Here is a 13,026-nt window from a genome sequence, read left to right on the forward strand (position 1 = left end):
TCCTGGGGTCACCGGTTAGCATAGTTGTTTAGAGCAGTGGTGCTGATTCAACATCTGAAAGTCCTAGCTAATGCAACAGTATAAGAAAAGGAAATAGAAGGTATACAAGATTGGTCAGGAAGAAATAAAACTGTCTTTGTACATTGTCTATCCAGAAAATCCCAAAGAATCAACAAAAAAAGTCTCCTGTCCTTAATAAGTGATCATAGCGAAGTTGCAGGGTATAAGGTTAATACACAAAAGTCCATTGCCCTCCTTTGTAATAGAAATGAGCAAGTGGAATTTGAAATTAAAAACACAAGACCATTTACATTAGCACCCAGGTTTGCAAGGCTTACCTAAGAATTAAAACACTTAGGTATAAATAAACTTAACAAAATATGTACAAGATCTATGTGAGGAAAATGACAAAACTCTGATGAAAGAAATTAAATCTAAATTGACAGAGATAGTCCATGTACATGGATAGGAAGATACAATATTGTGAAGACATCAGTTCTTCTCAAATTGATCTACAGATTCAGTGCTACCTCAATAAAAAAATCCCAGCAAGTAATTTCATGGATATTGACAAATATCCATAAAAACTTTAGATTCTAAAGTTTATATGGAGGAAAAAGACCCAGAATAGCCAACACAATATTGAAGAACAAATCAGAGGATTGATACTACCCAATATCAAGCTACAGTAACCAGGACACTGGTACTGGTGAAAGAATAGACAGGATGGTCAATGGAACAGAGAGAGCCCAGAAACAGACCAAAACAGAGTCAGCTGCTCACTGACAAAGGAGCGAAGGCAATTAAATTAAGAGTCTTTTCAACAAATGGAATATAACAACTGAATATCAACAGGCAAAAATAAATCCAGATACAGAACCTTTTACAAAAGTTAAGTCAAAGTGGATCACAGACTTAAATATAACACACAAACTGTAGTCCTAGAAGGTAACACAAGAGAAAACCTAGCTGACCTTGGTTTGCCAATGACCTCGTAGATACAACACCAAAGCCACGATCTGTGAACAGAAAAAATTGATAAACTGGAAGTCATTAAAATTTAAAATTAAGAACTTCTGCTCGCAGAAGACATCATTAATAGAATAAAAAGACAAACCAAAGACTGAGGGAAAAATCTTTGCAAAACGCTTATCTAATAAAGGACTGTTATCCAAAATATACAGTGAACTCTTAAAACTCAACACTAAGAAAATGAACAACTAAAAACTGGGCAAAAAATCTGAACATATACCTCACCCAAAGAGGATATACAGATGGCAAACAAACTTAAAAATGTTCAGTATCATGTCATTAGGGAATTATAAATTAAAACAATGAGATCCCACTGCACACCCACTAGTATGGCTGAACCCGAAAACACTGACAACACCAGAGCTCATTCTTGCCAACGGGATGCAACAGGGTACACAGCCCTCTGAAGGGCAGTCTGGCAGTTTCTTATCAAAGTAAACACACTCTTGCCATCTGGCACAGCAGTCACACTCCTTGGGAGTCACCCAATGAACTGAAAACTTGTGTCCACACAAAGACTGCACTGGAATGTTCACAGCAGCTTTCTTCATATTTGCCAAAATTAAGAAGAAACGAAGGCGGCTTTCAATAGGTGATGGATAAACAAACAACGGTACGTTCACACAAGGCAGTATTACTCAGCAACTAAAGAATCAGTCACTGAAAGGCACAGAGGAAACTTAAATGCATATTGCTAAATGAGAGGAGCCAATCTGAAAAGCTACATTTTGTGTGATTACAACTCTATGACATCCTGGAAAAAGCACATCGATGGGGCCAGCAGTAAAGATTAGTGATTGCCAGGGTTTCAGGTGGCAGCGGAAGGAATGCACAGGTGGGGCACAGGGCACTTTTAGGGCTGTAAGACCACTGTAATAATACATGTCACTATACATTTGTCCAAACCCATAGAATGTACAACACCATAAGTGAACCCTGATGTAAACTGTGGACTTTAGTTAGTAATAATATAATAATATTGGCTCAACTCAACAAATGGACACACTAATGCAAGATGTTAATAATGGGGGAGTGTGTGAGAGTGTGTGAGAGTGTGTGTGTGTGTGTGTGTGTGTGTGTGTGTGTGTCGGGGGGCATGTTGGGAGAAGTCTTACTCCCATTGATGTCTACAGCCACTGTGTCCCACTTCCACTAACAGCCCTTGCACTCAACAGCACGTTTCGAGGCCATCCCCTGTGCATACAGAGAATGCATGTGACTGCAGTGTCCCATCATTTATGGAAGCAGTTCCCGCCGATACCTGTAGCTTCCAACCTGCTTTTATGTGCACACACCCTTGTGAATGTGTGCAGGTGTCGCAGGAAAGTCTTAGACGCGGATGTGCACTTTACATGGCACTCGGTGGCCAGCTTGCCTCTGTAAGTTACAGCCCCAGCAGCAATCAAAAGGCTAGTGTCACAGCTTCACAGAACGTTCTCAGCTTAGGCCTTTGGACAGAAGCTCATCCATCCTCCATGCATCTGGGGGCGCGGCACGGTGTGTGTGCCAGGAGCAGTTACACGTACTCGGTTACCCCCATTTTCCCTCAGAGAAATCAGACTTGGAAGTTTTACCACCATAGTTCTTACCCAGTTGGAACTCGCTCTTGGGCTTGATGGCAGGAAGTTTGCATGGCCACTCAAAGGCATCTGGATGGGAGCACACTGGCTGAGAAAGCCCGGATAAAAGTTTGAGAATCAGTTCATCATCCCATGGATTCACAATAGTGAGGTCTTAAAGGAATGCAAACAGAAGCAAAGTAAACTCAGTACCCAAGAAATTACAAATAAAGCAAGTGGAGGCAGACATTAAGTAAGCTTTCAAAAGCCTCATCTTTCAAGAGCAATGATTTAAATAATAACCGTTTTCAAAAGTCAAAATAGGTATTTTTGCACAGTTATTTGTCATTTTAGGTCTACAAATTTCGACCAATGCTCAGTTGAGATAAAGGAACACCAAAGGCGCCCGGCACTGCTGGATTCTGCCTTGAGCACAGGTATGGGTGCCTGTGTCCGAGGCAGACTGGGTATTCATGTGCTCAGGTATACAATCTTTAAAATGATTTTTCACTCAGTCTACAAAACACTTGGCCTCTTAACACTTGTACTACCTATGTGCAATGTGCATGTAGGAGATACTTTGGGTTCACAACTGAGAAATTGTTTCTAATGGGAACACAGAAGCTGGTGGCAGTTATGAAGGACTAACCCAGCATAATGAACTTACTCAGTGCTAAGCGCAGGGAGGATACTGTTCTGAGAACTTCATAGTTAGCAACTCACCTGGTGCTTAGTTAAGACTAAAGTAGGCACGAACACCACCTCAACTTTAAAGAGGGCCACAGAGGATAATAATGACCTCCTATGAGGGGGAGCCAGGACGAGAACCTAGCCAGTCTCCTCCAGAGGCTGTGCTCTTAACTACAATGCAAAACCAGTTCTGACTAGCCTGGGTGTGGGGTCCCTCAACCCCGAGCCTCTTTACTTTTCTCTAAAATGGGGACAACGGTATCATAGTAAATGCCCAGCACAGTGGGTCCCCCAACCTCAATCCCCTCTTCCAACAGTGGTGACTTGGCACCTCTAAAATCACAAATGGGTGAGCTTGCTCACAGGGAAGCTACTGCTGTATATACACTAGGACTTTCACGTAAGTGCTGCCTGAGCTCCCGTCCTGCTTGGTGACATTCCAGCCCCGGCTCTGTGAGCTGTGCACAGAGCAGCTTTTACCAAGCCACTGTCCTGATCAGGGGACAAGAAGGCTGAGCATTATTCCTACTTGGGACATGGGCATTCCCAAGGGGACAAGTCTGCGTCCGTTCTTCCTGGGACCCAGAGCTGGCGTCTGCCGGGACCCCCGTGGCGGCAAGGTCAGTGTCGGCGAGTGTACAAGCCTCCAGGCCCCGCTCCGCCTCCCGGGTCAACACGCCACCTGTAGCTGGCAGGAGAGGATGCAGCGAGGACACCGAACGCGCATCGGTGGGGACCGCTGGTGTCGGGCCTTCCTCCTGAATGGGACTGGTGTGTGAAAGGGGTGAGAGAGGAGGGAACAAACACATGATTACAAGCCTTCTAGGTCTGATCACAGCAAGTCCCACACAGCATTTTCCTTTTCATTCCAGGAATGAGATTTCAAAGTTGCTTCACAAAGAGTTGACTAAAGCATTTTCTTGAGACAAACAGATGTAATGCAAATACAGGCAGCTAATACAACACGAACAGAAAGAAATCACAGATGTGGTAATACATGTATTAAGTAGGTGGGTGATATATTGGGTATTGTTTAGTTGGAAGTTTTGGGAGGAATGGGTTCAACTCCCCTAACCTGTCATCTGAGCATCAGTACTGTCACCAAGACTGAACACATTTATAATACTGCAACAAACAGGCTGTATCAACCACCATCCAACAGCCTACCACCAGTATACCACTCCACACACACATATATCTATCTGTACAGCAGGTCCTCATTACTCATGGGCCCCATGGTTATGATTTCACTTGCATGCTAACATGTATCTGTAACCCCCACATCAAAGCTCATGGTGCTTCTGTAGATGCCTGCTGACATGCAAATCGGTGACAAATCGGAGTCTCCTGGCATATGTTCCCAGGAAAGGCTGGGTAAGGCCACGCACGCTCCTCATGCTGTAAGTGTCCTTGGGCAGAATAATTACTTAGCGGTGTCTTTTTTTTTTTTTAATTTAATGCATTTTTGTGCTGTAGGTTGCGATTTCACTGTTTAAAATATTCTCCAATGTGGAGGTGAAGTGCTATCTAGTTACTGTGTGCTGGAAAGCTATGATGTGTCTCAGGGAGAAAAAATACATGCTAGATGAGCTTTGTTCAGGCAGGAGTTACAGCGCTCTTGGCCGTGAGTTCAATGTCAATGAGTCAACAATACATATTAAATAAGATGTCTTTAAGTAAGACATTGTGACCAGAGGCTCCTAGGGGCAATGGTTCAGTGTTTGCAGTGACTTTAGAGAGAAGAACCAATGCAGTAACAAGATCGGACTGTATACACAGCTCCACACACATACACCCCCACCTTTAATCTAATATACACAAGTGGATAAGTATATTTTTATACAGATGGATTTATACATGCAACTTCATATCACAGTTCTACCTCTTGACACAGAAGTAAAATTCACATTTCCTGTGAATTAAAAAAAAATAAACTAATTTTGGAATGATTTTAGATTAAAAAAAAAATCTAAAATGCAAAGATGAGAGAATTCCTATACTTCTCACCCAATTTCCTACAAAGTTGTCTTTGATTATAGTGGCACCTTTGTCAAGACCAACAAACCAGCACTGGCTATATACTATTAACTGCGGTCCACATTGCTCGTGGGTCTCCCGGCTTGCCAAACTGCACTTCCAGTGCTCCGTGACCCGACCCTGGACACCATGCTGCGTCCGCTGGTCATGTCTCCTCACTCACTTCTCTCATCTGTGACACTCTCCCAGTTTTGTCCAGCTTCCCAAGACCCTGTCAGTGTTGGGGAGTACTGGCCAAGCATGTTGCAGGATGCCCCTCAGAATGGGTTTCTCTGAGGTCTTCCTCAGGATGGGACTGTGAGAATTGGTTTGGGGGAGAAGATCATCCCATACCACCATGCGTGATCACCTGTGACATTGACCTTGATCATTTGGTCAGGCTCTGTCTGCGGGTTTCTCCACAGAAACAGCATGGATTTTAATGACTGCACGCTGTTTGATCCAGTGGCTGTACACTGGAATATCACAAGCCCATGGTTCTTAGATATGAAATGGTTCCAGTAGTTTACATTACAAAACAGGGGTGTCCACACACACAGAAAAAGTTGTCTGCAAATCATGTACGATGCTATGAGCCATATGCATGTCCAAATAACTGTGGGGCATAAGTGATTAACAAAACCCTTTTACCTCTCCATGAGGATATTCTGGTTAATTTTCTAGCTCTTTTCCCTTGAAAACTGGTAAGAATATAGCTGTCACCATTGTTTATGGTAAAAAAAAAATCACCCTCACTGGTAACTAACTATATCTAGACCGGAAGAATTAGAAATATGTGCTGGGAATCCATTGCTTCAGGCTTTGGGTACCATGAGTCTCATAAAGGGTCTGTCCCTTGTGGGGACCCTGGAAACTCAATCTATGGAGTATTTCTAGAGCCACTGACTCCCATGGAAATAAAGCTTTAGGCAGCGAACCCTCTGCACCTGGGTGAAGTTTCCTTGCAACTTAACTGTCCATGGGGTCAAAGACAATTGTTTCCTGTGCAGGATTACCCTGCTGGCAACTGTGACCATCGCTCTGCACACTTCTAAGTTAATCTTACGCCAAGTGTGGCTTATGGCAGCCTTGTGAGTCAGACATTTATTGCATGTAGGAAGATGTCTGGTGGGTAGTACAGTCTATGCCCATTGGGCAGAACTTTAAATTAAAAGGCAAAAGCCACTTAATTTGCATTAATTTTATCATTCACGAATTAACTATTTTCTCCATGTTTAGTCATTATTTTTTCTTTTGTAAATTCTGCTCATGTCCTTTATCCAATCATTTACTTACCAAGGTCTTAGTTTAAAATGGGTTTTTTGATAACAAGAGCCAGCACAATGTACTGGTGAGAGCAAGGGGTCTGAGATCAGAGATATGGGTTCAAATCCCAGTGCTGCCAATTAGAAGACGTATGACTACAGGTCATTAATTTAGCCTTCTAGACCTGGTTTCCCCATCTTATAATTGTGGAAAAGAATAGTTCCGATAACTAAAGTTATTGTAAGATTAACCAAGGGCCGGCTGAGTGGCTCAGTTGGTTAAGAGCACGAGCTCTGAGCAACAGGGTTGCCAGTTCGATTCCCACATAGGCCAGTGGGCTGCGTCTGAGATGAGCTGCCAACAGGTGGCAGGATGGCTCAGCTGGTGAGAGCACGTGCTCCTAACAACAAGGTTGCCGGTTCCACTCCCACATGGGATGGTGGCTATGACCACCCGCAACTAAGATTGGACACAGAACCTTCAGCTGACCTGCCCTGAGCTGCCGACAGGCGGCAGGATGGCAACTGCACTTGGAGCTAAGCTAGCTGTGCCCTCTACAACTAAGATTGAAGGACAACTTGGTTGTTCCCCTCCCCCAATTCCCCAATAAAATCTTAAAAAAAAAAAAGATTAATCTAAGGATACAGTACATGAAAAGCATAGGTGCCGTGCTAGAGTATAATAAATACTCAAAAGCTTGTAGTTATTTTCAGTGTCAACTATTACAATCACTAGACTATTCAAATATGGTGGAATTTGATGTCCGCAAAAACATTACTGTATGGTAAGTCTGCTTTCTGCACCTAAGAGGCTTAAACACACTATCTTCCTCCTTGTAAAAGAAAGTTACTGATTTTCTCAATTATAATGGGTGGAAAGAAGGAATTATGTTTGCTCAGTTCTACAGTAGCCTTCATATGTCAGGGCCTTTGGCTGGTAAGTGTCTGCAGAGGGAGGCAGAACAGAAACCACCCACAGGGATCTGCAACCCCACGATTCTCTCACATGTCTCAGGTTCAGGTTAACCGTTGTATTTATCCATGAGAGAACCTTCTGACTTAAAGCTGAGAGTCAACAAAAACTCTGTTAGCCTTTAAGGGCTAGAATTCCATTACCTCTTAAAAGGAAAGCTATTAATAGAATGAAAATGGAGTGACAGGACTATGTACGTGCACATAATACCTGAACTTTCTGTCTTTTGAGGGCCCCCCATTTTCTTCACACGAATCCAAAGTCACATGGCTATCCAGTGTTGCTGCCACATTTTCTGAAATATGCAGAAAATTAGACAGACATTATGAACACATGTGTATGTACAAACGATTTTACATAGCTATCAAGTCTAGAATTCCTTTTTATATGACTTTCATTATAATTTCAAAATAGCGTTTCACGGTAAAGTGTGCTGTAAGACTTTAAAGGTGGGAGCAAAAAAAATCACTGAAAAAAAAGAGCATTTCTCTTCGCTTCATCTAATCCATACAATCCTTCCAGAGAACAGGGCCCGCAGAGGGGCAGGATGAGCAGACCAGGGAAGGCGACTGGTGTGGGCGGCAGGCCACACCCTGCTTTGGGAGACCCCGACAACAAGGACATGGAGAGTAAAAGGCTGCCACGCTCTGGAGGGCAGAGGTGTCTTTCAGTCAGTCGGCTGGTGTGTAGTAGACTGAATGATGTAGTGTTTACATCAGATAGCTCCCTGGCAACACTTATCATGTCCTTTAAACTTAAAAATAGTAACTACTACAGACAGCAGAAATACGTAATAAATCTCTGAAGCGATATAACACTGCGCATACACTGCATTTGGTTTTATCAGACGTTGCCTTCCTGAACAGGCTACACTTTAGTTCCAGAACATTAGTTTCTGTTTACAAAACCTAAGTGGCAAATACTCTTAAGTACAGCCAATATTCACTATTTTGAAAGATTGGACTGATTAAACTAGTTTTCTCGAAAGGTAAAGGCTTAAAATATTTTTTTTATTAAAGTGGCAAGCTTGTGATAGTACTCGGCAATTGTCCAAGTTTCAATGGCACACTCCTTTAAAATTCAGATAAATACATCATATTGGGTTAGCATTCTATGAAAAAATTTTTACTCTTCCTTAATTAAATAAACATTTTTAAGTCTATGGGCTCAAATATGCTTCCATTTCGGGCAGTCCTTTCTCTGGCACTATTTGGTAAACAATTGCTACTTTTAAAAACGTGCCAGCAGTGATAAGAGTTTGACTAGTAAATCATCAGTCATCAAAATGGTAAAGTGGCCCTAGGTCTCATCGTGTATCATCTGTAGGTTGGTCCTTAATAAGTAACAATTATCTGTGCTCCATGACAATGTCATATGCTCAGGTTCAATTCAGTTATATGACGATCTTTGATATAGGAGTGTTATGTTTGCGGGGAAATATGTTTGCGGGGAAATAAGTTTTATTTGTGAGTCTTCTCATGATGCTCTTGGAGTCAGATCGGTAAAAATAAAAAAAATATAATTTTCTGAGCTAGTGCTTACTTGGCTGTGATTCCAAAGTAATGAGATTTGTAGACAAATATCAAGGACTGAAATTTGCTAGTTATTACTTTTATCAAATTAGAAAATATAAATGTTCAACTTTTAGCATTCAAATAATTTACTCTGTTCGTGCTGGCCTTTTTTGTTTGTTGTAAATCACAAAATGAACCCACACCCTACACAAGCAGTGTCACACACACCTTTGTCTTCCAGAGCGTGCCCTGCATCCAACGCAAGTTTCTGGAAAGGTGTGGACGCAAGCCGAGCGGCAGACGTGAAGTTTCTTGGGCTTGTAGGACTGGGCGCCAGGGTCTTGGTGCAGCGGACGCCCCATACAGTCGAGTCATCCAAACACTCCTCAGGATAAGGTACTTCCTGCAACAAAAGGTGAATGGAAGAAAAGCAGCCACCTCCCTGTGTCATCCATGAAGTTTAACATATTAATACCCTCTAGGAGTCAAAAAAAAAAAGGGGAATTATAGAAGAAACAGATGGAACCCTGGCTACCACACAGCCACAGACGTCATGGCTGTTCTTTTCCCCACAACTGGACTCTACTTATTTCTTTCATACTGCAGTGGGTAACGCCTCAAACAAGGATCATAATTTTGTTTTTCAATATTTACATTTCATTTTAATTAGAAAATTCTAGATTTACAAAGGAATTACAAAGATAGTACAAAGTTCCCATATGCTCTTCTTCTAATGTTCATACTTTATAGAACCCTGGTACATTTGTGAAATACTGTTAACTATAGGCGGTGTTTGATTTCCTCATTTCCCCACTCACGTCCCTTTTGTTGCCGGATCCAGTTCTGGCGCCAGGCCACACCTAGTTGTCACACCTCCTTAGCCTCCTCTAATCCAGGCCAGCTCACTGGTCTTTCCTAGTCTTTCTCACACCAACACTTGTGAATGCTGGTCAGGAACTGTGTAGAATGCCCCTCCAATTTAGGTTTACTTGATGTTTTCCCAGGATTAGACCGGGGCTATAGAATTTGTGGAAGGATATCAGGGTAAAGTGTCCTTCCTCATTAGGTCACATTGGAGGACATGTGACAGGAACACAGCTTTTCTCTGGTGAGGCTCACTGACCCCATGGCCAAAGAGGTGTCTACCAGGCTTCTTCACCATAAGGTATAGTTTCCCGTATCCTTACTCCGCGTGTTCCAAGCAAGTCACTAAGTCCAGCCTGTACTCGGACGACGGTGAACTAATAAGCTCCAGCCCCTGGCCGGAGGAGTATCAGAGAATTCGTGAACAAAGGTTAAAGCCACCATAGTAATTAATAATTTGGGTGAGATACTTTGAGGCTATACAAAAATGCTTCTTTTTTCTTTTTTTAAATTGGGGAATTGGGGGAGGGGAACAGTGTTGGGGAATTGGGGAAGGGGACCAGCTAAGTTGTTGTTCTTTAATCTTAGTTGTGGAGGGCGCCAGTCGCCTGCCATCCCATCGGCAGCTTGTGGCCTCTAAACTCAAGGTGCTGTGTTCAATTTTAGTTGCAGGTGGGCATAGCCACTATCCCATGCGGGAGTCAAACCAGCAGCTTTGTTGTTAAGAGCGCATGCTCTACCCACTGAGCCATCCGGGTGGCAGCTCAGCTCAAGGTGCCGAGTTCAGTCTTAGTTGCAGGTGGGGATAGCCCGCTATCGAACAGGCAGTCTTGTTGTTAGGAGCACGTGCTCTCATCCGCTGAGCCATCCTGCCACCTGTTGGCAGCTCAGCTTGGGCGCAGCATCACTGGCCCGTGTGGGAATTGAACTGGCGGCCCTGTTGCTCAGAGCCCACGCTCTTAAGCTTACTCATAACCAACTGAGTCACTTGGCTGGCCCCCAAAATCCTGTTTCTTCTTAAAGTTTTGCTGGCTAATTTTAGTATTCACCCGTGAGTCCTGCCTGCAGCAGCTATTATTACGTATTTCCAATGGCCGCTTTCTACTACCATTCATTCCATCTACCTTACTTGGAATTCTGTAAGGATGTTTTGTCCTTCCTCTCCATATTTAGCAGCAAGGGTATTTATTTTGGTTCTTGGGTTAGAATCTAATGCTACCCTATTCTACATATTTTCTCATTCACATTGTTCCAGGTCTGGCCAGTGGCTGTCCAGGCCAGCTCCTGCAAAGCACTTCCTTGTTCTCTGGCACCACAAGGCGTTCTAGGTTCATTTGTCTCTTTCCTGCTCCAGCCCTACCATGAACTATTTCTCCATGAACTCAAAGGTCAAGTTTGAGAGTCTAGGACAAAAAGGCAGAAACTGCTCAGTCAGAATCGTACCTGACCAGAGCCCATCAGTTGCCCATAAAATGCCAGCCCTGGTTTTCCCATCCCTGCAGTCTTCATCAATTCCACCTCATCTCTTGCAACACTACAGGCAGAGCTGGCCAGTTGTTTCAAGGGACACAGGACAAAGCAAGTGGCATATGCTCCGGGCCAGGTACATGGAAACTCCATCGCAGTTTCTCAGCCAGAGCATGTGTAGCTGGATAGTTCAGTAAAATGCACCCAGGAAATGGTGCCACTGCGTCTGAAATCCAGCCCATTACTTGGGAGATTTTAAGGTTCACCAGAAGAGTTAAGAGAGCTGGGTGACAATTTATTCAGAAGAACCCCGCCAAAGGGTGAAAACCACGCCCAGGGTGAGCCGACTTTCTGTGGCACTCACACACCACAGCAGGGGCCAGGCCGGGATGGAGAGAGGGCAGCGGGAAGCTGCGTGTGGGCTGGACACAACAGCTGCTGTCACTGAGGAACCACTGGGCCAACAAACAAGTGACACGTGTCTCCTGAGATGCCGGACGATGAGCCCTTCCAGTTTAATTCTCTCTAACAGTCACCGCAGGCCTCACTTGCCAGGTCTAGGAAACACGTTTACCCCGTGGGGCCTCCTGTCCAGCAGGAAGGCCCTTTGAGGGCAAGAACCACAGAAAATTCCTCCTTTAGTGTCTGCACTGATCACAGGGCCAGGTGCATACTAGACAGAATGTCCCCATGGCACACTCTTCATATAACGCTGTGCTTTTCACTACACTCTGACACACACCACCTCTTTTATCTGCACAGTTACTTGGTAAAACCAAAAGGAAGCAGAGACTGACCTACCTTTGGCTTTGGAGAAAATCTGCTTACAGAGCGTTCTCCAAAGGTCCTGGCTCCTGTGGGTTTATTTTTAGGCTGTGGCAACCTAAGGAAAGATTTGCAAAATTATAAATCGTAAAATATGCCAAGGAAGTAAGTGCTACCTCTTCAGGGAGTGTTAGGAACATCATCCAGTTATCCTTTCCCATCAGTTAATATTTACGTACATGTTCCTTACCTTCACACAGCACTTGTAGCAAAACTGAATTAACGTGACAACGTATATAAAAGGGAGGGTGGAAATACAGAGCTCTCTACTACACTGAGTTACAAGTTTTAGGAACAAAGAGCTAGGGCCATGGCCACAGAAGGTCATGGACACCATGCGTTCTTTTTCCCCAGCAATGGGAGTAGCTGTGGGTTCCTTTGTGCCTCAGTGGGAATCTCTTCCACACTGTGACATCTGTCATTCACAATGGCACTCTCCTTCCGTGATTTGAACAATTAATACTGAAAATTCCTGGAGCTACCCACTCGAATGTAATTTCCCTCAGCCTTAAAACACTCTCTCTGCAGTATGACCCCAACTAAGCCTTATCTACCTCATTGATCCCGCAAAAATAAACAGGGCATATGTGTACCTAGACCAGTGAATTCATTCACTTCTAATACAAGTTCAAACCCACAGAATCCCTCCCCCTCCTTTCCTTGTACCACACATTGTAGCTATGGAGGCCTGCCTTCCTGTGGCCCCAGCATGCACTGCAGGTCTGGAAAAGACCTTAGCAACAGTCTCCTGGCCACACGGCCAAAGGCTCATCAGCGGCAGGGCTGGGAATGGAAGTCAGACCACCTGATCAGCAGGCCAC

The 13,026-nt window shown here is 43.8% G+C and overlaps 1 protein-coding gene across 1 annotated transcript in view; it reads right to left on the minus strand.

Annotated features, from left to right (window-relative positions):
* BUB1 (BUB1 mitotic checkpoint serine/threonine kinase) overlaps positions 1-13,026 on the minus strand; it is a 53,639-nt gene that overhangs the window by 15,125 nt on the left and 25,488 nt on the right. The window contains exons 15-19 of the mRNA XM_019662865.1: positions 12,182-12,263; positions 9,278-9,452; positions 7,746-7,830; positions 3,811-4,049; positions 2,622-2,765 (exon numbers count right to left, since the gene is read on the minus strand). Of these exons, the coding sequence (XP_019518410.1) occupies positions 2,622-2,765; positions 3,811-4,049; positions 7,746-7,830; positions 9,278-9,452; positions 12,182-12,263 (725 nt within the window). The remainder of the gene's footprint in view (positions 1-2,621; positions 2,766-3,810; positions 4,050-7,745; positions 7,831-9,277; positions 9,453-12,181; positions 12,264-13,026) is intronic.

Source organism: Hipposideros armiger, unplaced genomic scaffold (assembly GCF_001890085.2).
Source record: "Hipposideros armiger isolate ML-2016 unplaced genomic scaffold, ASM189008v1 scaffold_382, whole genome shotgun sequence".
Lineage (NCBI taxonomy): Eukaryota > Metazoa > Chordata > Mammalia > Chiroptera > Hipposideridae > Hipposideros > Hipposideros armiger.